This window comes from Coccomyxa subellipsoidea (assembly GCF_000258705.1).
Source record: "Coccomyxa subellipsoidea C-169, whole genome shotgun sequence".
Lineage (NCBI taxonomy): Eukaryota > Viridiplantae > Chlorophyta > Trebouxiophyceae > Coccomyxaceae > Coccomyxa > Coccomyxa subellipsoidea.
The window spans coordinates 788,365-811,564 of record NW_005178028.1 but is presented as its reverse complement, the minus strand read 5'-3'; the positions used below and the strand labels follow the sequence as shown (position 1 = coordinate 811,564).

Genomic DNA, 23,200 nt, shown 5'->3' with positions numbered 1-23,200 from the left:
GCTTAATCTTTGGGGCGTCCTAGTGAATGATTTGCCCGGTGCGGCAATCGCCGACCGTCCACGTCGAGCACTGGACAGCTGCATGTTGTCAGCTCCGGGGATCGCAAACTTTCTGCTCGTCTTAAAACGAGGTTGCAGACTTGATATAGCTAGATTCCTCCAAGAAGAACAAAACTGTGTGCAGCATCTCATTATCGGACTCAATATTGGGAGAACCCTAGCCATCCGAGATAAACCCTATAGCTGCCCAAAATAGCGCAAAGGATTTATGGACAACAGGACACTTAATGCTTCGGGAAATATTGGTTCCGAACACTTCACCCCTACAGAAGACCGTATTAGCCTCCCAGAAGATTGGAATGGCCTCCCAGACAGCCTTACTTACGAATTCCTTCGCGCAGCTGCGGCAGCTGTGCCAACGGCCGGCATCGGTGATTGCTCTCAGGACACAGCGGACAGGTTCAAGGACTTCCGACACTAGACAAAGGGCACCATCATCCCGCAGAATGTCCTCTATCATCCAGGCAGCATCGGCAACTGCTCTGCCAGACATTGATGAGCGGCTGAGTCGCTATGAATGGGACAGGATGAACTTGCCTGATCTTACAGGTGATTCATTGGTTTGGCCATGCTGCACAAGTGACTCTCAAGTGTCGTTTGACGTAGAGTTTTCTGTCTCCTGAAAGCAGCATTCTCCCGAATTCTTGCCAAATCGTCGTGCTCTTGAACCTCGATCGTGAAAACACTGCCTAGTTGCAGGGAAGACAGCATTGGTTACAGGGGGCAATGCGGGCCTGGGTTTTGCAATCTGTCTCGCTCTTGCAAAGCAAAATGCACATGTCATCCTTACCGCTCGAAATCCACAGAAGGGTCAAGAGTGAGCCCCACACGCATCTGCTTTCTTCCACGTATGCATATGACAACTTACAGCTTGTGCCAAATCGTCTGACATTCCTCCAGGAACAAGTAATGCAGCGTGACTTGGGCACTTTGTTATCGTGACGTTTTCTATATAAGTGGCGTCATGTGAAGCGTACATTGTCGGCACAGGGCCACGGACAGCATCAATGCATCACTGAATACCAAGAATGTGGAGTTCATGCCACTGGATGTGGGCAGTTTTGAGAAGATTCGCAGCTTTGTGAAGGAATTTAGGGCCAAGAACTGTCCCCTGCACATCCTTGTCAACAATGCAGGTGAAACATCTTCCCTTGCCCGGTCTATTGTATGTGAAAGTGCAGGCGCCTATGGCAAATGGGTTACCAGTCAATGATGAGCAGTCTCTGCATGGCATGCGCTGCACTGAAACCCGGCACTTGTATCATACCAAAACCTGTTACTCCTGCTAGACCAAACAAGAACACTTCGGCAATTGATGATCCTTTGGGGTCATTGGCCATTGACACCAATCTGTGACAAAGACCCTCTGCACGGCATCCTTTTAGAGGTGTGTGCCCACTGACTTCTCGTGAAATTGATTGACAGATTCGAGCCTGCCCTTGTTTGCAGGAATCCACGTTCCGGGGGGCAATGCACCTGAGAAATCAGGACAGCGCACTCCGGAGGGATTCGAGGTAGGATACAGTCACTGAGTCGGAAACTACAACATCAGAATATTTGCTCACACTTGATCTGCTGCTTATCCTCTTCTCCAACAATTTCAACAGTTGTCTTAAATACAGCAGAAATGGAGAACAGTATTGCATTACTGACTGGGAAAATGTAACCATGTTGTCAGATACAGGTCTTGAAGGATAGTAGCACATGTGATAGAGCGACATAAATCCCCTCTCACCTGTGCAGCCAGATTGATTACCTGGTGTGCTGATTTACCCCAGGTTATGGGGTTTCTGTCCTCATCGCCTGCCTCATTACTGTCGAGACCTTAGAAGCTGACGAGCTCATGCCTGCAACTGACCAGGTCACACTGGGAACCAACTACTTTGGCCATCTGCTGCTGACAGAGCTGCTGATGGACAAGCTAAAAGAGAGCGCCCCTTCTCGCATAGTCAATCAAGGCAGCCCAATTGAACAGCTCAGCGGGGGAGTTTACTGGGATGACCTCAAGTGAGTCACCATTTCTGCACTCTCCGGCTGTTGGAAGAGCATACAGCAGGTGTTGTGTCAAAAGGGAATGATTAGTCCCCAAGCCCTGAGGGTGCCTGTTTGGGGATCCTGTGATTGCCTCTGTTTTTGTGACAGCAGATAATGTAGAAAGGAGAATGCCACAGTGGCAATTTCTTTGCTGCATTGCTGCCATGTCTGGCTGTGTATGCCATTGTGAAGCCTGAAGATCTGCATGTCTGCTCTTGATCATGCTTGTGTGGCGGGATCCGTGACAGAGGACAGGTTTTTCACATGGCATGCAATTTTGACATTCGCCGCCCCTTGCGCTTCTAATGTTTACCTCACTTTGATAAGAGGGGATGCTTCTGGTGCTCTGACAGCAAAGGCTGTGGTGTGCAGGGGCGAGAACAAACACTCGAGCGACATGCAGGTGCTCTGTCACCCCTTCAAACGGCCACTGCAGGGGAATCAAACCCAATGCTAAGGGTTCAGGATTCTTCACCACTAAAACCCTAAATATTGCTTTCAAGACCTATGGGGAATGGGAACCTGCATTTTGGCGTGGTGGATAAGGGCCACACGTGCCCAGCGCGACTCGCAGAATGGACCAAGTTACCTAGTAACATTGAATAATATAACGACAAGATACTTATGATACTCAAGATGCTTATCTGGACTTACTGTGCAGGTGTATGGAGCAAGCAAGCTTTACAACATCATGGTTGCCAAGGCGTGGAATGAGAAGCTCAAGGGCACTGGTGTCGAAGCCTTCTCAGCCCATCCAGGTTTGATCCACTTGCAGGGACTTTCATGAGTCCAATATTATCATTACTCTGGGTAATCTACATCCGCACACTCCTTGAGGATAGCGCTCTACAGGTTTGGCAGCTGATGGCTTGATTATGCATGCATGAGAGAGAGGAGGAATGAGGACCACATTTGGAAAATCACTGCATGAAGGGATGGATTTGGCATGGCAGGCATTTCCAGCACCGAGGTCTTTGACAAAACCGACAAGAAGAAGCCCATGGGAGCGTTTGTGAGCACGATTAACCCCCTTGTGGGTCAGCACCCTGAGCGCGGCGCATCTCCCCTGCTGTATGCTGCTGCATCGCCGGACTTGACTGGTGAGCCGGGTACCCGTTGCACTTTCACAATCAGTTGGATATTCAAGTCATGCCCCAACTTACAGGGGGGCGGCATGTATACTGAGCGCCCTGCCCACTGGGCCTTGCTTGAATCTGACGAGTCCAATGAGGGTAGGATTTTGGCAGCCTTTACATGCAGCTTGTCTGCAGACGCACCTTGCCTCCTTTGGCATGAGCAGCATGTAACAACAATAAATATCGTTTATTGTCATTCAAGTATACGATTTTGGCAGCCTTGACATGCAGCCTGTGTGCAGACGTACCTTGCCGCATGGCAGGAACAGGGTGTACATGAAAACAAAGACTTTTTTAACCGGGTACCCAGTTTTAGAATAAGTCACTGAGGCATTGATGCTGGGCCTAATAGGCAAGGGTGGAGCGTTCATTGGGGGCCCAGTTGGGGCGCTGGCGGTGATTGCAAACCTGGATCAGTTCAAGGACCGAGAGACCTTCTCGAGCGAGGCAAAGCATCTGGAGGACTGCATGCGCCTGTATGAGGAGTCCCTCAAGCTCATTGAGCCCGGTCTGCGTGACCTGTGAGCCTGTTTTTTAAATTGGATCTTAAAGGTCTGGGTCAGGGGGCTCTAAATATTTGTATTCAGACCCTCCTGTCTGGGGCAGCCCTAGAAGAAATCTACTAAGACTTGAGGCTTGCCCAATTTTTTCTTACTTTGGCTCGTCCTTCTGGTGCTTAATCGAAAAGTTCCTGGGCCATTCCTGGGAAGTCATCCCTGGACCTTTTCTGAAGCATACTCCCTGGAGCATCCTCCGTGGATGCCAAACTCTGTTGTGAGGGACAATTACTGTAACTTGCAGCTATTCTTCCCAATCTCTGGTGGGCAAATCAGTGCTGCAGTTCACAGCTACACTTCCAGTCTCTGTTGGGCAGGGTGTTATATTAAGTGGCAGCTTAACAGCACACCAACAGCCATTATAGTGTGATATGTCACGCAAGATTTCAGGATTGTGTCTTGTGGAATACAAAGAGATAGACTAGCAAAGTCCATGTCATGCCTGAGTACTTCGAAGAGGTAAATTTGCTTCAAAAGGAACCATGGGAATGCAGACATCAAGTGGCATTGCTGTTTTACACATGCAAAGCAGAATGCACTGGACGGGCACATGGGATAATCCAGACAGTCTGCATGGCATGTACCTGATTGAGAGTCTTATTGTTCGCAGATCATAGATATCATCTTTTTTGCATTTACCTTTGCATCTCATCACAGCGATATGAATGCCCCTAGCATTAATCTGCTCTCATGCGAATTGTGTTGATTCCTTGATCTTATGTGCCCTAACCAGAGTAAACTGACACCATCAAAACATATTCCAGAAATGATCTGCACGCTGCACCGCGCAAACGGAGTCTGCCTACTGCTATACTCAGAAGCAGAAAATTCAGGCGAGCTTTTTTCTGCCACTCCATGTCATCACGCAACATCACACTATGCACGGGTGCGAAAAAATCATTTCCGTTCAAACCCCAAAGCCTAATCCATACTCCCCAGACCAAAAGTTTAGGCGTTGATAATCTTCAGGGTTTCGTCGTAGAGACGGAGGCAGTCCTCCAGATGCTTGCCCTCCTCTGCACAGCACATGAGAAGAATCTCCGATTGTCAAGTGTTCAAATCTCAATTTGAAATCCCAAGGTTTCGAGTGTAGAGGTGCGTTGACATCACAGACAGTACAAAAGACCTGACCCCACTCTTACCTGAATCATCCATGCTGACTCACCCCCATGTTAATTTCAAGACTGAAAACAACGCAAGTGGCTTCTATGCCACACCACAGAAGTCGTCAGAAAATGGCACTGTCAGTGCAAATCACACCTGTGAAGGTCGGGCGGTCTTTGAACTGGTCCAAGTTGCTGAAGGGCAGTAGCGGTCCGGTAGGCCCGCCAATAAATGCACCACCCTTGCCTGCATGCATTTAACACCCTGGCCATTGAAGCAGCTAGTGCAGGATATGAGAAATCAGAGAGTGAATGACGCGTTTCCAGCCTGGCTGGATGCGTTGGAGAGGTATGCCTCACCCCATCTATGAAGGCTATGAGGCTTTTTGACTACCTCGAAAGGTAGGCGCGACACAGATGAGGCACAACATCTGGCATCTAAGCTTGTGCGCTCAGAGTGATCTCGGAGACTGCAGGGTCAGCCAAGGGAGACAGCAAAGGGCTGATGCGTCTGCGCTGACCCTCTGAGAGAAAGCACATCTCTTGTAAATGAGTGACATTCAGGACGCTTTCAATGAATGTGCACAAGTTGCCAGCTTGACACCAAGATGCATGCAGCCACCAGTAATAAATTCAGATCTGTGCAGCACACATGCACCAGCCTCTAGAGAAGAATCGCTAGTCAGGCTGGCATTTGCACATGCAACTGCCCATTGTGAACCACTTCAGCGTCAAACCAGTGCTCCTGCGATTCAGCGATAGCATTCGCATCTCTCGAATGAAATTTCGCGCACCGTCGAGCTCTTTTGCTGCAGCTGCATACAGTATGGGGCTGGTTCCTCGCTCCGTCGGCTGGCCACCAATTGCATTTGAGAGTGCCACAGAGGCTCCCATCGGCTTCGACTTGTCCGTTTTGGCATACAGCGGCGCATTTGTGATCCCTGGACATAGCATGAGCCGCTCATTGACCAGAAGTCTTGGAAGGTGTGATTTGAATGTGTTTTCCAAGACTGCAGTGACACTGCTTTGTTACTGAGCTTCCTCGTGACTGCAAACTGTCAACAGAACGGGAGACACTTTCATCCAGGATCTGTACTCGAGCCTCATTCATGCTGCTGTCCTCAAGCTAATGTGGCACAGCATCACGCAGACAGTTTTCCCGAGTCTAGCTGGAAAGTTTGCACAGATGGAACACTTCGTATGAAGAGCAAGAGCTGCACACAAAAAAATATATACCCGTTCTTGAAGGAAGTGACTGAAATGCCAATGATAAGTTATTGCCCTGTTAGAGCCCTGAGAAACACAAGTGTTGAGTAACTGTCACCTGGGTGTGCAGCAAACACCTCCACGCCAGTTCCCTTGAGCCGCTCGTTGAGGGCTTTGGAGGCCATGATCAGATAGATCTTGCTGGTACCGTACACGTTCATGTCACTCTTTGTCTTTTTCTCACCCCTGCATGCGTACATGCACCCAGTCTCACCTTCAAATGCTCCAAGTAACCTGGAAGGGGATTTATTGACTGTGACTTTCTACAAGTCACACCCTGCGCCATGAGCATATCCAGAAAGGAACAATCTGCATCCAGGAAACAAAAGCAAGCAGGCGATGCGGCGCTCTTGAGGAGATGCACAGAATTCACAATCTGCTATGAAGTTTGAATGAAATGCAGTCAAGCTGCAGGCCGATTGGAAGCGATTATCACAGAACTTGCAGTTTTGCCAGACTGACTTGCATGCTTTGAAATTTGCATGCTTTGAAATCAAACTCACTTAAGGTCGTCCCAGTAGACTCCACCGCTGAACTGCTCTCCAGGGCTGCCAAGGTTGACAATGCGCGCAGGAGCACTCTCCTTGAGCTTTGGCAGCAGCAGCTGAGTCAGCATCAGAGGCCCAAAGTAATTTGTGCCCAGCGTCACCTGTTCACGGCAATTGCAGCATCACTCCTCAATATGCAGCAGATTCTAAAAGTTACCAGATGTCCTGAAGTACACTATCATTATTACACGCTGTTCCAGCCTGAGAGGGCTAGGTGCATGCAGCAACTTCTCAATAAACACCCTTCCACGTAGCTACATACCGGTAGAATGTTGACATATTGAAGATCCCGGAATTTCCAAGCTGTGAAAGCTACACTGCAGGTGAAGAACATCAGGCAGAGCACCGAGTGCCTCAAAAGGAAAATTGCCAGCTGTAACGGGGTAACGCCACTATTGTGGCTGCTTTAAGGTCGATGTCAGTCAGCACAAGACAACTAATCAGCCCCTGTTGGCTGGCATGATGTAAATATTCTCTGTTTCTCTAGTCACCCTATGCTCCAGCGTTCTCAGCTGGGAACATTCCTATACAGTGCTATGCTTAAACCCCTGATGCGCATGGCGTGCAGCATTACAAAGGTGTGCATATGATAGAGTCAAGGCACACCTCGAAGCCTTCTGGCGTGCGTTGGCCGTCCTGCTCTGGTGACTCACTCCAGCCTCCAGGCAGATGGATGCCTGCTTGAGCACATATATCTCACCCTTCCATCACCGAGACTGGCAGGTACTATCACACTCCATTGTGGAGGCCCAAACTCCTTTGGAAAAGCAAAACTGCTGCTTTGCCTTTGAAATGCAATTCAATATCCAAAAGAAGTGCTCTCCTCTCTCCTGAAGACTGTCAAGGGTGTGTCAGGGGTTGCCGGGGTGTGACCTGCGTTGTTGATGAGTATGTGCAGCGGCTCGTTGCGTGCCAAAAACTCATCAACAAACTTGCGGATGCTGGCAAACTGAGCTACGTCCAGCTGCATGGTTGTGACGTTGCTCTTTCCGAGGGAGTCATTGATTTCTTGCGCAGCACTGCATGCAAAATGCTACTCCTTCAATTACGCAGATAGCATCAACATTGACAGTACCTCCAGGATCTTCCAGCGTATGTGACGGGTCCAAACTTGTCTTATATTTCTCCTGCAGCAGCTGATATATTTTGCCTCAAGGGTAATGTTCAGCGCACACCCAGTAAGCCACGAAGCTGGACACCAAAAGTACGAGTATTGGACTCTCGAGGGCGACAGAGCACTTACGTTTCACCTCTTTGTCGATCTCTTGACGCAAGAATCACGTTAGCGTTCTGCTTTGCCAACGCCAAGCAGCTTGCGAAACCAATGCCTGAATTGCCTCCAGTTACAATCACCGTTTTCCCTGAGAAAAGGGAGAGGAGTAAGTGAACACTCTGAGTGAATATTATGATGATGTCAGAATGATGGGTGACAGCCTTTGACAAACACTCTGACCCAGTACAACTAATATGCGGGCAGGCACCTGTCAGATCGGGCAAACGCATCTGGTCCCACTCGTAGCGGGACAGCCGCTCTTCAAGATCTGGAAGTGCTGCAGCTCTTGTAACAACATTCCTTGACGCACTGTGCGTCCGCTGGGTACCCTGCTTCTGAAATACGTGTCTCCGACATGGGAGAGAACGGAAATTGTTGCAAACGGGAAGTCTCTGGCACCGCGCCGATGTGCCATCCGAGACAATGCTGCTGCAGGAAAAGGCTTGTGCCATGATTTGCAAGTTGTTTCCTCCACTCGACCTTGAGGTATCCAAAAAACGGCTTTGAGTTTTGGGTGCTATATTTAGGTCAGCTGCCCCTTGCCGGGAAGGTGACACACAGAGTCCGAGTAATTCACCCACAATTTTCGTTGCCTTCTCTTGGGTGTTAAATTAATGACTCCGTTCCAGCATCTCATGGCGCTGCTCACATTAGAGTCAGACATCTGATCAGCCTGAGGTGGCTGGAATAGATTGGTAAATGGTCCCAACCCAGTCCCAACCAGTCCAAACCGGTCCCAACCAGTAATATTACAATCATTTCCCCGGAACAGTCTGCCGTACAGTCACCAGTCACACTGCAGATACACTTGGGGCCTGCAGACTCACTCTGCAGGATACACACTAGCCAGAACAGGACATGGGAGACACGCAGGCCAGAACAGGCGTCAGCTCATTGCAGAGTCTGGGCTGCCAGAGTTGCCCGCTGATGGGTACATCGCAGAAAGCTCTGCAAGGGCACTCTTTGTGTCTGTGGCCAGCTGCTGCATGTCAATGCTAGCAGAAGGATTGTTGAGCCAAAGGCGGAAGACGCCAGGCTCGGTCTCCTCAAACCCAAGGGGGGTCAGGGTTTCTGCAGCGAGCTGCTGGCCAAGCAAACCGGTGATGGGAGAACCTATGATCAGGCACTGCACTTGATGCACAAGCACCCACTGGTTCAGGGTGGCGATCAGCGCACCCAGCAAGTCAGTAAACAGAACGATGGTCATGTAGGTGTAGTCCTCAGATACATCAAACTTGAAGATCTCTATGGCTTTGTACATGGCCCACTGCCCAGGCCACATGGAAGCAAAAAACTTATAAATGTTATAAATGTTTCACAAATTCACAGTGGGCTCCAGGAAAATGCACTCAAAAGTGCACATATGTACCACTGCCACAGGCCTGCTGTTGACTGGAAATTTCTGTGGCTGCAGAAATGAGGTCTGCAAGCTGGCGAACCAGCCACATCCTCTCGTTCGTCAGGTTCACTGTGGCTGCCACCTTCAGCCTCACCCTGCCAGGTGTGTGTACTGTAGCATGTGCAGTGGATTTTCTTTAAACGTATGCTCAGATACAAGCTGCATGTACGAGTGTCCAAGGTTTTTCATTGCGTATGGAGCAGCACAGAAGGGCTTGGGCAGGGAGTTGATAAGTAACGCAGTACAGTTGCCTGATAGTGCATCAGAAGGGTATCAACATGTAAGCCAGTGCGTTGCTCAGAAGTGTGAAGCGATGTTGATATCTCCCTGTAGGAATGTATTAATTCCTCGTGACTGTACTTGCTTGCAGACTTACAAGCACCACCGACCGTATTGAAGACTGAGATTGATATTCATCAATATTGCACAAGAGTTATCCGACAAGACCATGTTTCATCCTACAAGTTTGCAAATAAGCAAGACACAGCGAAACGCACATCAAATGGTAATGTGGGCATCTGGGTGATGTCACAGTATGTCTCTGTTACGCCACAAACTGCAATCTGACGATGTACACTTTAAAAGATCTGGAGGCTTCTCGTACTTCTCAATCGCTCCAGTCAGCGGCGAGGGCCGTTCATGAGGCGATCCAGGACCACATTGAGGTCCACAGACTGCCCATTGTCCATGAGATCAGCGATGACTGCGTGCACCTCGTGCCGGGAGAATCCCATGTTTGCCACATCATCAATCACCTGCAGCACACATTAAGACTAAAGTACTACTCTGAAACTTCAAAAGTTGCACTGGAAAGGAAGCTGCATTGAGCCAGATCAGCACAGACAAAACGCATGCCAAACACAAGTGCTGCAAATTCTGCCACGGAAACTCGCCCTGCTAGGTCCCTCAGATGCGAAAAGAGACGCAAAACCGTATCCTCAAGTGCAGCTCCAAAGTAAAGTAGCATTTAATGCTACGGGTATGCAAGTTTGATTTGGGACCAGGGCAGTAAAACGAAGAGGATGCATGCTGTCAGCAGGATAGGTATCGATACCTTCTCAAGAGGCACAGTGCGCGTGGTGGGTGTGCTGGGTGCGGCCTGCGGCGGGGGCTGTGAGGGGCGAGAGGGCGGCGGCTGCGCGTAGCTTCCCCCATACATGGCGCCCGGCGGCGGTGGTGGCGGGGGTGGCGCATTCGGCGGAGACGGCCGCGGCAGAGAGGGGTACCCCTGTCAGCAGGCAGTCAAAGACCAGTCAGGTAAATAGTGTTTGGAACGACACCAGTATCTGTCGATAAGGCTCATCTCGCAAAGAATCTTCAATCAAGCGTACGATGCTGTTGTGCCTGCGCTGCACTCAATGGCGACTACACAACGCAAAGATGGGGTGCTGACACAAGTTGCTGCCAATACATGAAGTCACATCTTCTGCCCACATTTTGCTGTGTAGCATCGAGTATTGTGTGCTAAAACACGCAGATGCCTCATACACCGGGGTCATTGGTTCGCACCACAGCCCTGTGCACACCCAAACAAGGGATTCAAGAGGGATGTAAGACAAAAGCAGGGGGCACCATCTGTGGGGGTGCGCCGAAGGGAGCCTGTGGAGGAGGAGGCGGGGGAGGCGGCCCGTAGGAGTCCATGCGAGGGAGCTGCGGCGATGGGGGCTGGTACTGCGGAGCCTGTGGCGGCGCGTTGGGCGCATGGGAATAGCCGTCATACTGCACAGCAGCCCAGAGCCCATTCAGCTCATGCTATACAGGCTTTCAGTTTGTTCTTGGGCACTGCTGCATCGTGCCACAGAGGAGACAATGTCCGGCCATATGTCAGATACCTGCAAAGACTCCTGAGGATGCTCACTTCCAATGATTGCCAGAAAGCAACAACTGTGGCGTCCACAGATATTTGACATAGTCGGGGATCATAGTGGTAGGGGGACACGTTGTGGCTGTGTACCTGAGGAGCAGGATGGGGAGGCAGCAGGTTCTGTGGAGGGGGCGCTTGTGAGTACTGCATGTGCTGCGCATCAGGAGGCGCTGAGTATTGCGGCATGGGTGGAGGTGCCTGCACAAGGACACACATCCGAGATGAAACATACATTGCATGAAAGCATGCTAAGAGAAAGAAAGAAAGAAAGATGCAGACATTAAGGCAGGGCGAGCGCCGGAAGATAGGAGGCATGGCGCGTGTTCAGGCAGTGCGGGGCATAAGTAATAGCGTTGTGTTGATGAAGAGTATCTCACCTGTTGGTATTGCTGCTGTGGCTGAGGTCGGGCGGGGTACTGGGGCACAGGCGGCGGAGGAGCGGAGTATTGCGGCTGCGGCTGTTGCGGCGGCGGTGCCTGTGGGCCAGGATACTGGGGCGCTACCTGCATCATGCATGAGCACTCCAACCTGCCTAAGGCTTGATTACTTCCTCATACCTCTGTAGAATCCCAGGGTGTCTGTACTGCCTGGAAAATGACTGCACGCAAAGATGATCAGCATGTTGAGCGAAATCGGCTGGGGAAAGAGAAGGCCAACCTGTTGGGGCACAGAGGGCGCGCTTGACATCTGTGGCGCTTGCTGCGCGGTCTGCGCACCGAAGGGAGTTGCCTGCATGCATGCATGAATATTGGCTCAGAAAAACTTCCTTTCATGGTCCTTCTTGTGGTGTATTGCGTCGCGTGGCAGTGATTTGCTCCTACGCATTTCCAGTGACTGCCTTCTGGCCAAGACGCTAACAAAGACCAGAAACTACGCTCCTAGCACCAAAAGTCTCTCAGAATAAATGTGATATCTCCTACAGGTGACAATCAGCGCCAAATGATGCTTCACCTGCTGCTGTGGGGCTGATGGCAGAGGAGGGGCAGCTGGAGGTGCCTGAAGTGGTTCCTGAGCAGCTGTCTGCACTGGGGCAGGCATCGGCAGTGCAGGGGCCTGCGCTGGTGGGCAGACAGCCTTGGGAGGAGCAGGCGTCTCCACTGGCTTTGCCATGGGCACCTCTTCTGCTTGTGCTGCCTCTGCTGCCTTTGGCGCCTGTGACACAAGGGAGCCAGAGTAAGTTTGTGTTAGGAAAAGCAGATGTCTGAAGCGACAGCCTGAAAATGGTATGCTAAACATGATTTTCTGCGTAATCCGGGGTGCAAATTGTCAGTCAGATCGCACCGAGGGCGTCAGTTTGGCCAGCTCTGCATGCGCTTCCAGCAGCTCCTACAAAAAGAATGGACGTTGTTCAGAAGAGGAGAACGTCACAGCAGAGCATGGGCGCTCGTGGTCCTTGCAGTTTGATGATGAAGGGTACACATATGAAGAGAGGCACACCTGCTTGTCCCGGACGAGCTGGACGCCTCTTTGAATGTCTCTGAGTGTCTTGTCGATGGTTGTGAAGCGTTCCTTTGTGGCATCATCGCGCAGGCCCCCAACATCACGTACATCTGACAGGGCCTTCATCACCTGCTCAGATTGGTGCTCCAATGACTCCAGGCGCCTGAGACACACCAAATACTCTTCAGTATAAAGTCTTGTGGAGTCACAAATTCGGCGAATGGATTGCTCACATGAACACGAATCAGTTATGAGGAAGCTGGCGGAAGGTTCAAGACCTCAGCACATCTAATAGTCAGAGCAGTAGTATCACACGAGAAACAGGAAAAAACCACAAGGAAAGTATAGGCCATCTGTGAATCCATCGACTGCTCTCCAAGACTTCCTTCCTTACTAAACTCACCTCTGAATGTCCTCCAACACGTTTTGCAAGCCCCCCGCAAATCGCTTGAAGGTGCCTTCAAGAAGAGTCTGTATTGTCTTCTCCAATTCTCTTGCGTCCTTCTTTTGACGTGACTCACCCATAGGCTGCAGGGGGCTACTGATCGGAACAGGGGAAGAGTCAGCAGCAGGCTTCGCTTGAGCGAGAGGCTCTGGCAATGCAGACAGAACAGCATCACCAGCAAAGGGACTGCTTCCGCCTGCTTCATCGGCCTTGCTGCCATTTGATGTCTTGATAGGGACCAAGTCACTGAAAAAGTCATCCATAGTGGGCAAGCAACGCGATTCAATTGATCAACCGGTCAGGTCCTTGGAACTTGATACACCGACTGATCACGCTATAGCTATGCCTTCAGAAAACTCTTGCCAAACTTTGTGCAAACCCAACACCCAGCCTTGGTGGAAGTAATTCTCAGGGTTGCCTCAATAGGAGTACATCCCATGCAAGACCTGTACGCCGTTGTACTCCAACTCTATCCGCACGCCCATCATCAGAAGGCAATCTTCCAACGTCGCACTTTACTGCGAATTAACGAGATTAACTTCTTAATACGCGAAGCAACTACAAAACTATAGCTGAGTATGTGATATGGGATTTACTCTCATGTTTCATGATCAATAATTGCTCATTTTGAGAAATAGTAAACATGTTCGCTTTAAGTGGACAGCAGAATTGCAGGACCCACCAATCCTCAGTGGCTTCTTCTCAGAATGTGGGAGCTTTGAAATCAATCGCATCGACACGGTCGACCTTCCAGGGGTCTGCGCTGCTGCGCCAGACAGGAGTGGAGTCCAGATGTTGCAGCAGGCAAACACACAGAATAGGCAAGTCTTTTTTGAAACAATGCGATAATTGTTTGCTGATGTAACAGCAGTAAGTGCCATCCTCCAATCGTTCGGAACTGTAGTATATTTGGAGATGCCAGTACACAGAGCTTGACTCCAGATGCCGTGACTTCCAACATTTGTCTTGCAGAGTGCATTGCTGCGGCGGAGCCTCAGACTAGCAGCTCGACTCAGCAGGCACCACCGGCTCAGGAGGAGGGCTTCGTCAGCAAACGATCTGTACGGTTACAGCGCTCCTTCCCACTGACAGCTGTCATCGGCCAGGATCATATAAAGCAGGCTCTGCTTCTGGGAGCATGCGACACTGGTGCGCACAGTGGCCCCTTTTACAGCTCTATGCAGCCTCCACCCCTCTACTGACAATCAATATTGGCTTATTTGACCATCAGTTCCTTTTTCCAATGACCTGTGCCTCTTGCGCAGGCCTGGGTGGGGTGTGCATTGCTGGAAAACGAGGAACATGCAAGGTGCGCTACAACCTGGTGCACACATCCCTGAACCAAATGCTTTCTTCCCGATCTGGCGCATGCTGCAGTGAGTGTGCTGCCTGCTTGGCTGAGCTTCTTTGTGCATGCGTACAGTCTGTGCTTGCGAGAGGGCTGCATGCACTGCTGCCTCCCATTGAGGTGGTCAAGGGCAGCTACTGCAACGCCAACCCTGAGAACCCAAGGGAGTGGGAGGTGAGGCACCCCTGACTGCTCAGAACACTCTGTTCATCAGAAGTGGGAAATGCCAAAGAGTCTCTTACAAGCGAGTGCTAGCCTGCCACGAGCATGTGCAGCTAAGTGGGCTTGCAGAAAACTAAACGGCAGTTGCAGTGGAATCCGTCAATGTGTCCCGGATGGCGTTGACAGATATGGGACCCCAAGGGGGCAACAGGGTCTATTGCTGCCTTCACAAGAGACTTCATGGGGCAAGTTCCAAGTCATCTCTGGCTGTGCAGGACGGGCTGAGGGCAAAGCTGGGACAGGGAGAGGTCCCAAGGGAGATCAAGGATGCACCCTTTGTGCAGATCCCCTTGGGCGTGACAGAGGACAGGCTCGTGGGCACTGTGGACATTGAGGCCTCCATGAAGGTCCGCTCTCCAGACACTTCCTCGCTGATAAGAGCAACATCTCGCGTCCCCCCTCGATCTGCCTGCAGATATCACAAGTATTCGTATTCTTAGCACACATGTCACCACAAGTGCTTGCTATTGGAGGAGAACCTGTCATGGTTTGCCGAGGGTCAGAAGGATGAGATGCTTCCCTGTTCAATGGAATTGAGCATGAAGTAATGGTTGAAACATGGTGGTTCAGGATGGGAAGACAGTTTTCCAGCCGGGCCTACTGGCGGAGGCGCACAGGGGCATCCTGTACGTGGACGAGATCAATCTGCTGGACGATGGCATTGCCAACCTGCTGCTGACCATCCTGTCTGACGGCGTCAATGTGGTGGAGCGAGAAGGCCTCTCTGTCTCTCACCCGTACGCTCGCTGGCTGTCCCGATACTCTGTTATTTCCTGACACAGGGGCACTGAATTTTGTAGTACCTCTTGCTTGTCATTCTAGCTGGTGTGTGGTGCCCTCTGCGAGGGCTCCTGTTGCGCAGCAGGTACATTGCTACCAAAAACGTTTTCCACATAAAATTCTTGTGCCGGCTTGCTGGCTTTCTTATGGCCGCATGTCTGCGTAGTTTGTTAAGTTGATGCAACCTTCCAAGCAGGATCTGCCTCTCTTAAAGTGACTTGGCGTGGAATGTTGAGCATCCCACTTGATCTTATGCATATGTTACTTCTGGGTGCGCAGGTGCCGACCACTGCTCATAGCCACGTTCAACCCGGAGGAGGGGCCCTTGAGGGAACACTTGCTGGACCGCATTGCCATCACGCTGTCTGCAGATGTTCCCTTCGACTTCAAGGACCGCGTGACCGCCGTTGAAGCAGCCCTCCGCTTCCAGGTCTGCCCCTTGCTGGAATGCACACTGTCTAGGGGTGGAATGCCCAAGTTGACGGATGTCCATCGTTATGCATTTTCTGCTTTGTGGGATTGCATGAGGACATGCATGCTTAGCTTAACAGACACCCTTATATGTGTCTTTCAGTATTGCCTGAGTATGCATGCATGCCAGCCAGCAGACAATATTCATGCTTTCAGGAGCACAGTAAACTTCAACAGAGGCTTTGATGGCCGCGCTGCTAAGTGTCTCGACTTGATTTTCCACATGATGGTGTCCCCTTATGCCTTGGTGAGGAATAAGCTCATAAGCTTCTCCGACTCGTCTGCAGGACCAGCCGATGGCAATGGTGGGTGAGAGCGAGGAGCTGACGGACGGGCTGCGCACGCAAGTGCTGTTTGCGCGCGAGTACCTGAAGGACGTGGGGATCGGGGAGAAGCAGGTGGAGCGACTGGTGCAGGAGGCCTCGCGCGGCGGCTGCCAGGGGCACCGCGCTGAGCTCTTTGCTGCCCGCGTTGCCAAAGCCTCGGCCGCCCTTGACGTGAGTGGCCTTCTCTTTTGGCTCAAACGAGCTTGTGAAAAGGGTGATCAGGCTGTAATACAAGTGGCTGATGTACACCCTGAACAAGCTGATTCACAGGAGCTGTTTTGAGGGTTGCACCTAGTCCACATGGACTTGAAAAGCATGTCATGGGTTATGATATCGATGGAGCCACGGACCACAGAAGACTTCATGTGTTGAGCTTGAGTCTGGTGTGAAGCTTGAGATGAGCTTCTTGAAGGGGACAAGGCATTATCAATTGTGGACAGCTGCTTCAGCAGTGGGAAACAAACAGTCAACGTAGCTCAGGCAGCCCATCCTATGCAAGTTATATGCAAGTTAAGTGCTAATCTGGGCTTGCCTGCCTTTAACAGGGGAGGGACATGGTGAACGCGGACGACATTGCTAAGGCGGTGCAGCTGGTCATTCTGCCGCGTGCAACGACACTGAACAACAACGATGAGCAACCCCCAAACCAGCCACCGCCGCCGCCGCCACCCCCGCCGCCGCCGAGCGCCGAGGACGAGCAGGACCAGGAAGAGGAGGAGCAGCAGGATGAGGACGACCAGGAGACTCCAGATGAGCCAGAGGTGCCTTGCTGGCTGCTCTCGATTCTTTTATCAATGGAGCATGCATGGTTGTGACTCACCTGCATGCGCATGACGGCAGCTCAGGAGAACATTCGTGGTTGTGAATCATCTGCATGCGCATGCCCGCAGCTTAGGGGTGCTAGGTTTTGGGTTGGTCTAAAGCAGGCTGCAGATTATTTCTCTGCAAGCCAGATGCAAGCCAATAAGAAAGAATTAGGCAGGACAGAGCTGAAGTTGCCATCGGGATGCATGATGAGAATGATAATGGTGCACATGGAAAGTAGTGTGTGTAAATTCCACGTCATGCTAGCAGTGTGCAGCACCTTCCGAGCAGGACTTCATTCGACCATGATGCTCTGTTGCTGCAAGACTGGGCTTCTGTGACTGACAATGGTATGTGGGTACGTGGTACAGGCGGACCAGATCCCGGAGGAGTTTGTGATAGAGTCGGACGGGACGGTGCTGGACCCGACAGTGATGGCGTTTGCGACGAACCAGCAGCGTGCGCTCGGCAAGAGCGGCCGCTCCAAGTCGCTCATCTTCTCAGAGGACCGCGGCCGCTACATCAAGCCCATGCTGCCCAGAGGTATTACTTGATTCCTCCCTGACCCCAAAATTGTTGGTCGTGTGCATCCTTTGCAAGTGCAGTGTAGAAGTGCATGCCTGCTGAAATACACCTGCCTTGAATTCTACCTTGATGGGTGGCGCTGGTTGCGTGGACATCCTGGAAGAGAACATTTTCCTTGAAGAACTTTCCCGCGTCAGTGCCGCATGGTGATGATGACAAGGCAGCTTGACCTTGGCTTGAAATCCGATCCAAGAGCAGTGAGGAGCAACGCCCTGGCCTGAGGCTCTCAATGAGGCGTTTGATTTTGATGACACAACTCAGGCTGACAAGTGGGGTTACGTGGAAGCAGGTGACAAGGTGAAGCGGCTTGCAGTGGATGCCACTCTCAGAGCGGCTGCCCCCTACCAGAAGGCGCGCCGCAACCGCGCCATAGCAGAGAACAAGAGAGAGCGCAAGGTAACCGCTCTGCCTCCCCCAATTCCTTCTCATGCATGCACTTCTCGAGAGACCTCCACGTCTGGTAGCAGGAAGCATTAAAAACCCACCAACAAATTCACCATTAAGAGCATTGCATTACAGACTACAGGCGTGCCTGAAACGGACGTTAAGGACTTGAACCAGCTGGCATGCCGCATGTTTGGAGGAGCAGCAGATCTAAAGCTAAGATACTGCTGCTGCTTCCAGGTGTATGTGGAGAGGGGTGACATGCGCAGCAAGCGGCTGGCGCGCAAGGCGGGTGCCCTGGTCATTTTTGTGGTGGACGCCTCCGGCAGCATGGCCCTCAACCGCATGTCCTCCGCCAAGGTTTGCTCCCACCCCCCAGTCAAAATTGCACTTCATCTTTTGGAGCATGATAAATATGTCTGCTCTCAGCAGTGGTCTCAGAAGTCCTGTAAGCTGCTCCATCCAAAGAAGGGCAACGGAAATCTCTTGTCTGGACCAGAACAAGTCACCACATCCCATGCATGTAAGGCCCGCGAACTTGAGAGCTCCGTCCACTCACTGATGGGTGCATTCATTTTTTCAGGGGTCAATGACGTCCAATTACAAAATTTGCAGAGAGCATCCATAAAGAACTTATGATCTGGTGTACAGGGCGCTGCGCTGACGCTGCTGCAGCAGAGCTACACATCACGCGACCAGGTGAGCGTGATCCCCTTCTGCGGCGACAAGGCGGAGGTTCTCCTGCCGCCCTCCAAGTCCATCGCCATGGCGCGCCGGCGCCTCGACTCCCTGCCCTGCGGCGGCGGCTCCCCGCTCGCCCACGGCATCTCCCTGGTGCGCCCCTTCCAGGGTTCAGGGTTCTAAGAGGCTGTCCCTTTTGTAATCGAGTTGAACACCTGCGGCATCTCCCTACAGGCATCTCCCTGGTGCCCTCAGGGTTCAGGGGTTTCGGGGCTCTCCCTTTTTGTGATGATGTGGCATAAGGAGGGGTTGCAGTCACTGGCCTTGTGCCCAAACTTCAAATGTGGCGATTTGTTGGGATGATTTGCATCAGGCCTGGACATGTCCTGATAAATTTTAATGACTAGACATGAGTTTGTCCCTGCATGCACGCAAAAAATACCTTTCATGCAGCCTTGTGCAACCACACTCTTGGCGCCTGGGGTTCTCTGTACTTGTGGTCATATCAGGCTCCCAGGCTCCTGTAGCTTGCACATGCATGTGTCGGTGCCACTGGCAGTGCGTTACAAACACACACCGTGATTGTGATATATTGGTGCACTAATATCCATATTCATTAGTGATCTGCTTTTCTGTGTATAGCTGACATTTTCCCGGCATGGCAGGCGGTGCGCACGGCGATAAACGCGCAGACGAGCGGCGACTGCGGGCGCATAATGATCGTGCTGCTGACGGACGGGCGCGCCAACGTGAGCCTGGGGAAATCCAATGAGGACCCCGAGGCCATCGCAGAAGGCGCCCCCAAGCCCAGCCAGGAGCAGCTCAAGACAGAGGTCCTGGATATGGCCAAGCGCGTGGCCGCCTCCGGCTTCAATCTGCTCGTCATCGACACCGAGAACCAGGTGCGCTGGTCATTTATGCTAGTGTCCTGCCTTCGAGCAATTCAAGCTACTGACTATTGCGGTCGGCACGCATGTCGCCTGCAAAAATGCTTCCCTCATGAATAAGGAAGTGTAAGAACACTTGGAGCGGAGTTTGTGGGGGCATGCCTGTGACCTATTGGAATGTTCGCTTCCTGAGGGGACATTGTTGGCGGACTCCTGTAGGCAGTAGGAGTGCTGAGCACATTCACCCACTGGGCACACTGGTTATCCAGAGTGAAGAGTTTGCTGAGACGTTGTTGTGTGTTTTGGGAGTTTGCGTCAGACACGCGTGAGTCTGATGGGTGTTTTGCTTCTGTGCGCAGTTTGTGTCGACCGGATTTGCCAAGGAGATTGCCACTGCAGGCGCTGGCAAGTACTACTACCTGCCCAACGCCTCAGAGCAGGCCATTGCTGCTGCAGCCTCTGGAGCCATGGCAGATGCAATGGCCATGTGACCTCACTGAGATCTTACTTGAAGTTAGGCAGCCAAGAAACCCTCATAATCGTTGCTTGAGAAGTGCACCAAAACATGGACAATTAAAAAGGCACCTACTCCATCATGCAGCACCTGCTCTCTCAGCAGAGGCATGTGACTTGTGATGGTATTAGGAAATCGGATTAAGAGGTTACTGTTCCTGCAGTGCGTTCCTATTAACAATGTTGCATGTATCTAGATCTTGATCTGACTGCGCACGTGAAGCCTTTTCCAGTATTTGAATGAGAAGACACAAACATGATGCGCTTTGTTTGGTATAGAAGAGGTGACGTTAAACTTGTGCTGACTGTGAGCAAAGTTCGGGCAATAATCTCAAATGTTTGGGCAACAATCTCAGATTGTAATATACCTTCAATTAGCAAAAACCGTTTGATTGCAAGCACGGCTCATGCCAAATATATCATATTACAATTCTGGAGACTCCTAACTCAGGTCAGGCCTGAGCGCTAAAGGTGTCATCGAGGCTTGTCCCAGGGATTCGGCCGCTCCTGCCGCTCCAAGAATTTCTTGCCGTCCTTGATCACAAGGTAGGGCTCCGTGGGTTCTGACCTGCGGAGCACCACCAAGGCCAGATTGCAGAAGCTCGTGGACTCCTCTTCTCAAGGTGGAGCACATTGCCGTGTCTTGGGCATCCTGGATCTGCCTTGTGTTAGCATTTGCAGATCGCTCTGGATATCTTAGTCGCACGTCACCAATACTCACCCAGCTTTCGATCTGATGCAGGACCACATTTGCCTCCAAGCAGGGACTATCCTCGCGTTTACTTCCATAGTGAACAATGCCTGCAGCACACCAGATGCCCCCTTATAACCTTCCGCTAGATTCAGCACACGTGAATGCATGGGCAAGAATCTGCCAGTCCTATTGACGAAAATCATGAGCTTGGCAGCCCCCATGCCTGCAAGAAGTCTTCGATCCTGTCGTTGCAGCGGTGCGGTCGTGGTCCCGCAGGCTCTTCTGTACCATCACCGGACATTTGAAGAATTATTTATCGACAGATCTATTTCTTCGGTAAATGATCCATACAAGTCTGAAGCTGCTCTTGATCCTGATGCCACACGGGAAGCAGCACTATGTTGTGGCAATGCGTCTTGAAGCAATGTAACGGAATGATAACTTACAAGAATTGAATAAGTGTCGATACGTTGCCGTCAAGCGTGCAGAAATACATCTTCAATTGCTTGCATGTGATGACTGGACCAGGTGATGTCACCTTCCTTCAACTCCGAGACAAACTGGATGCCGAAGACATGTCCGTCATGATATTCATTTCTGAAGATCTGATAGATGATGTTCTTTCCTGGAAGCATCGACAAATTGACAGTGCTGGTGACGGAGAGTCTGCGGGCTATCCTGACGAGATTCCAATCCCTCGCAAGCTGCTGGGGCAGTTTTCCAGTCAGAGACGAAGGTGCAATGAAATTTTCTTACTGGAACGAAGGAATGGTGTTGTTTCCAGACCTTCCTGATCCACGCGCCCTGAATATCACTTCTGCACGCGACTACCCCTTCTACCGCTGCAGAGCTGAAACCGAGCTTGAGCCCGTAGTAACATCTGGAGTACAGACAGAGGTACTTCTTTCAGGAAAAAGAGATGACAAGCCAATGCAAAACATATCTTTGCCCTAAAAATGACACCTTTAGATCAGCCTGCTCTTACCTGCTTCGCCATGCCACTTGTGCGTAACTGCAGGCAAGGTTGAGGAGCTTGAGATCCAGAGACAGGGTCAATGCTGTCTTCCTAAACAGCAGCGATTGTGAAGCGCAGCTGATCTGGTTGAACTACGAAGGAAATGAGGTAAGGCCTTGCTCAAGAGATGCAGAGCCACAAACTGGGTGCAAAAACAACCCTAGGACAGAACCATGCGCAAATGAGCATTCGTGTGATGCTCTAATGAACTTATATTGCCCCTTCAGGTGGCCTATAACCGCATCCACCCAGGATCCACCATGAGGTAAGACCAGATTGTTTTGTACTCTATAGAGCATATAATTTGAGTCCTGGATGGGAGTGATACGTCTTTGTGCACGGCAGGGTCTCCACTTTCAAAACCCATCCCTGGATTGTCCGCGATGTCCACAGCAAGCAGCGCCTGAACTTGCAAGATCAGCAGGTAAACCTGCAATTGACTTACCTCTGGTCATTATGCTCAAAGATTGACAAGGGGCAACAACTTGCGTTGACTCGTGAACGAGGGCAAGAGCAGCCCTCCATGGGTGTTGTTTGCTTCTCATGCATTGACAGTGCAATCAGTGATCCTTTGCATGCAGTTAATTTATTGCGAAGAGGCGCCAGCCGTGCAAATAGGGGGATTTGCACACCTGGAGGAGCATGTCGTGACCATCACATCACCTCCACTGGTGGAATGGTCAGAGGAATCCCACAAGGCTTTCCCTGCCAGCTTCAAGCAAAGCACTGCTGCTCTCCTGATGAGTCACAACCACAGGATGCACCATGCAGCTGCCCACAGGTGGCTCAAGTAGTCATCTTCAAAACAAAATATTGCCTGTCTGATCAATTGCCCTGCAGAGGTGCATTCTGAAGTGATGCATCCAAGTGCTTTGGGGACTGAGTGAACTCATATGCGCAGGAGAGATGCAAGCCGGCATGCACACTGCACATTGTCTGATCTGCCATGTGAGCTGGTGAGCTCCATCTCCTGTGTAGTAAAATCCTGATCTGCCTTAGCGATGATCCCTCCTGCTGAGCTGACCAGTGCATGCATGGATATGGAAGAAGAGAGGAGTGTCCTCTCAATGCAGGTGACAAAGATTATGAAATTGATTGCTCCAGCAATATGGCAGCAAAGCAACTGCCCATTCCCAGAAGGCCGTGCGGACCTGAAACCTTTGAACTTGCCTTTCGACAAAGAGGTAAGTGCACCGCTGCGTTATGGCACCATTATGTGCAGTTCTGGTTTTGCATTGTGGAGTAGGAAGGTAAGCCAGGTTGCTACCCACCCATCAGAGTTGATGTTGTGTCTGCAGGATGTCAAAGAGTTGCTGGACCCGATGTGCCTCCACAACCTGGAAATGTAAAGAAATCAACCTGTAC

At 51.2% G+C, this 23,200-nt stretch overlaps 4 protein-coding genes across 4 annotated transcripts; 3 read left to right on the top strand and 1 right to left on the bottom strand.

The window, feature by feature from the left end:
* Positions 1-1,099: 1,099 nt before the first annotated feature.
* On the top strand, positions 1,100-3,755 carry COCSUDRAFT_57652 (NAD(P)-binding protein; the record flags this gene model as incomplete). Its single annotated transcript, XM_005644992.1, has 7 exons — positions 1,100-1,196; positions 1,510-1,574; positions 1,922-2,067; positions 2,467-2,497; positions 2,756-2,852; positions 3,048-3,194; positions 3,583-3,755. 7 exons carry the CDS (start codon positions 1,100-1,102, stop codon positions 3,753-3,755), a joined length of 756 nt encoding a protein of 251 aa, XP_005645049.1.
* A 651-nt stretch (positions 3,756-4,406) lies between these two features.
* On the bottom strand, positions 4,407-8,365 carry COCSUDRAFT_67393 (NAD(P)-binding protein). Its single transcript, XM_005644991.1, has 9 exons — positions 8,186-8,365; positions 7,948-8,065; positions 7,578-7,723; positions 7,311-7,381; positions 6,660-6,805; positions 6,215-6,342; positions 5,685-5,831; positions 5,048-5,137; positions 4,407-4,803 (listed from the first exon to the last, which is right to left on the bottom strand). Exons 1-9 carry the CDS (start codon positions 8,205-8,207, stop codon positions 4,736-4,738), a joined length of 936 nt encoding a protein of 311 aa, XP_005645048.1. The 5' UTR covers positions 8,208-8,365; the 3' UTR covers positions 4,407-4,735.
* A 3,843-nt stretch (positions 8,366-12,208) lies between these two features.
* Positions 12,209-20,104, top strand: COCSUDRAFT_54337 (magnesium chelatase subunit D; the record flags this gene model as incomplete). Its single annotated transcript, XM_005644990.1, has 15 exons — positions 12,209-12,301; positions 14,160-14,274; positions 14,391-14,434; positions 14,549-14,647; positions 14,911-15,042; positions 15,266-15,432; positions 15,755-15,905; positions 16,234-16,443; positions 16,818-17,033; positions 17,448-17,619; positions 17,951-18,057; positions 18,286-18,405; positions 18,697-18,879; positions 19,392-19,628; positions 19,973-20,104. The coding sequence occupies 15 exons, from the start codon at positions 12,209-12,211 to the stop codon at positions 20,102-20,104; spliced, it is 2,178 nt and encodes a 725-aa protein (XP_005645047.1).
* A 156-nt stretch (positions 20,105-20,260) lies between these two features.
* On the top strand, positions 20,261-21,285 carry COCSUDRAFT_33990 (hypothetical protein). The gene is made up of 3 exons (XM_005644989.1): positions 20,261-20,694; positions 20,848-20,927; positions 21,044-21,285. The coding sequence occupies exons 2-3, from the start codon at positions 20,924-20,926 to the stop codon at positions 21,238-21,240; spliced, it is 201 nt and encodes a 66-aa protein (XP_005645046.1). The 5' UTR covers positions 20,261-20,694; positions 20,848-20,923; the 3' UTR covers positions 21,241-21,285.
* Positions 21,286-23,200: the final 1,915 nt, after the last annotated feature.

What these genes read in the sequence shown, in the direction of transcription:
- COCSUDRAFT_67393 (XM_005644991.1), bottom strand. Translation starts at nt 8,207, where the DNA reads ATGCGTTTGCCCGATCTGACAG. An exon ending in CATACTCATCAACAACGCAG is followed by an intron (nt 7,382 to 7,577) that starts GTCACACCCCGG and finishes GTGCTCAAGCAG; the next exon opens with GCATCCATCTGCCTGGAGGC. An exon ending in GTCTACTGGGACGACCTTAA is followed by an intron (nt 6,343 to 6,659) that starts GTGAGTTTGATT and finishes GTACGCATGCAG; the next exon opens with GGGTGAGAAAAAGACAAAGA.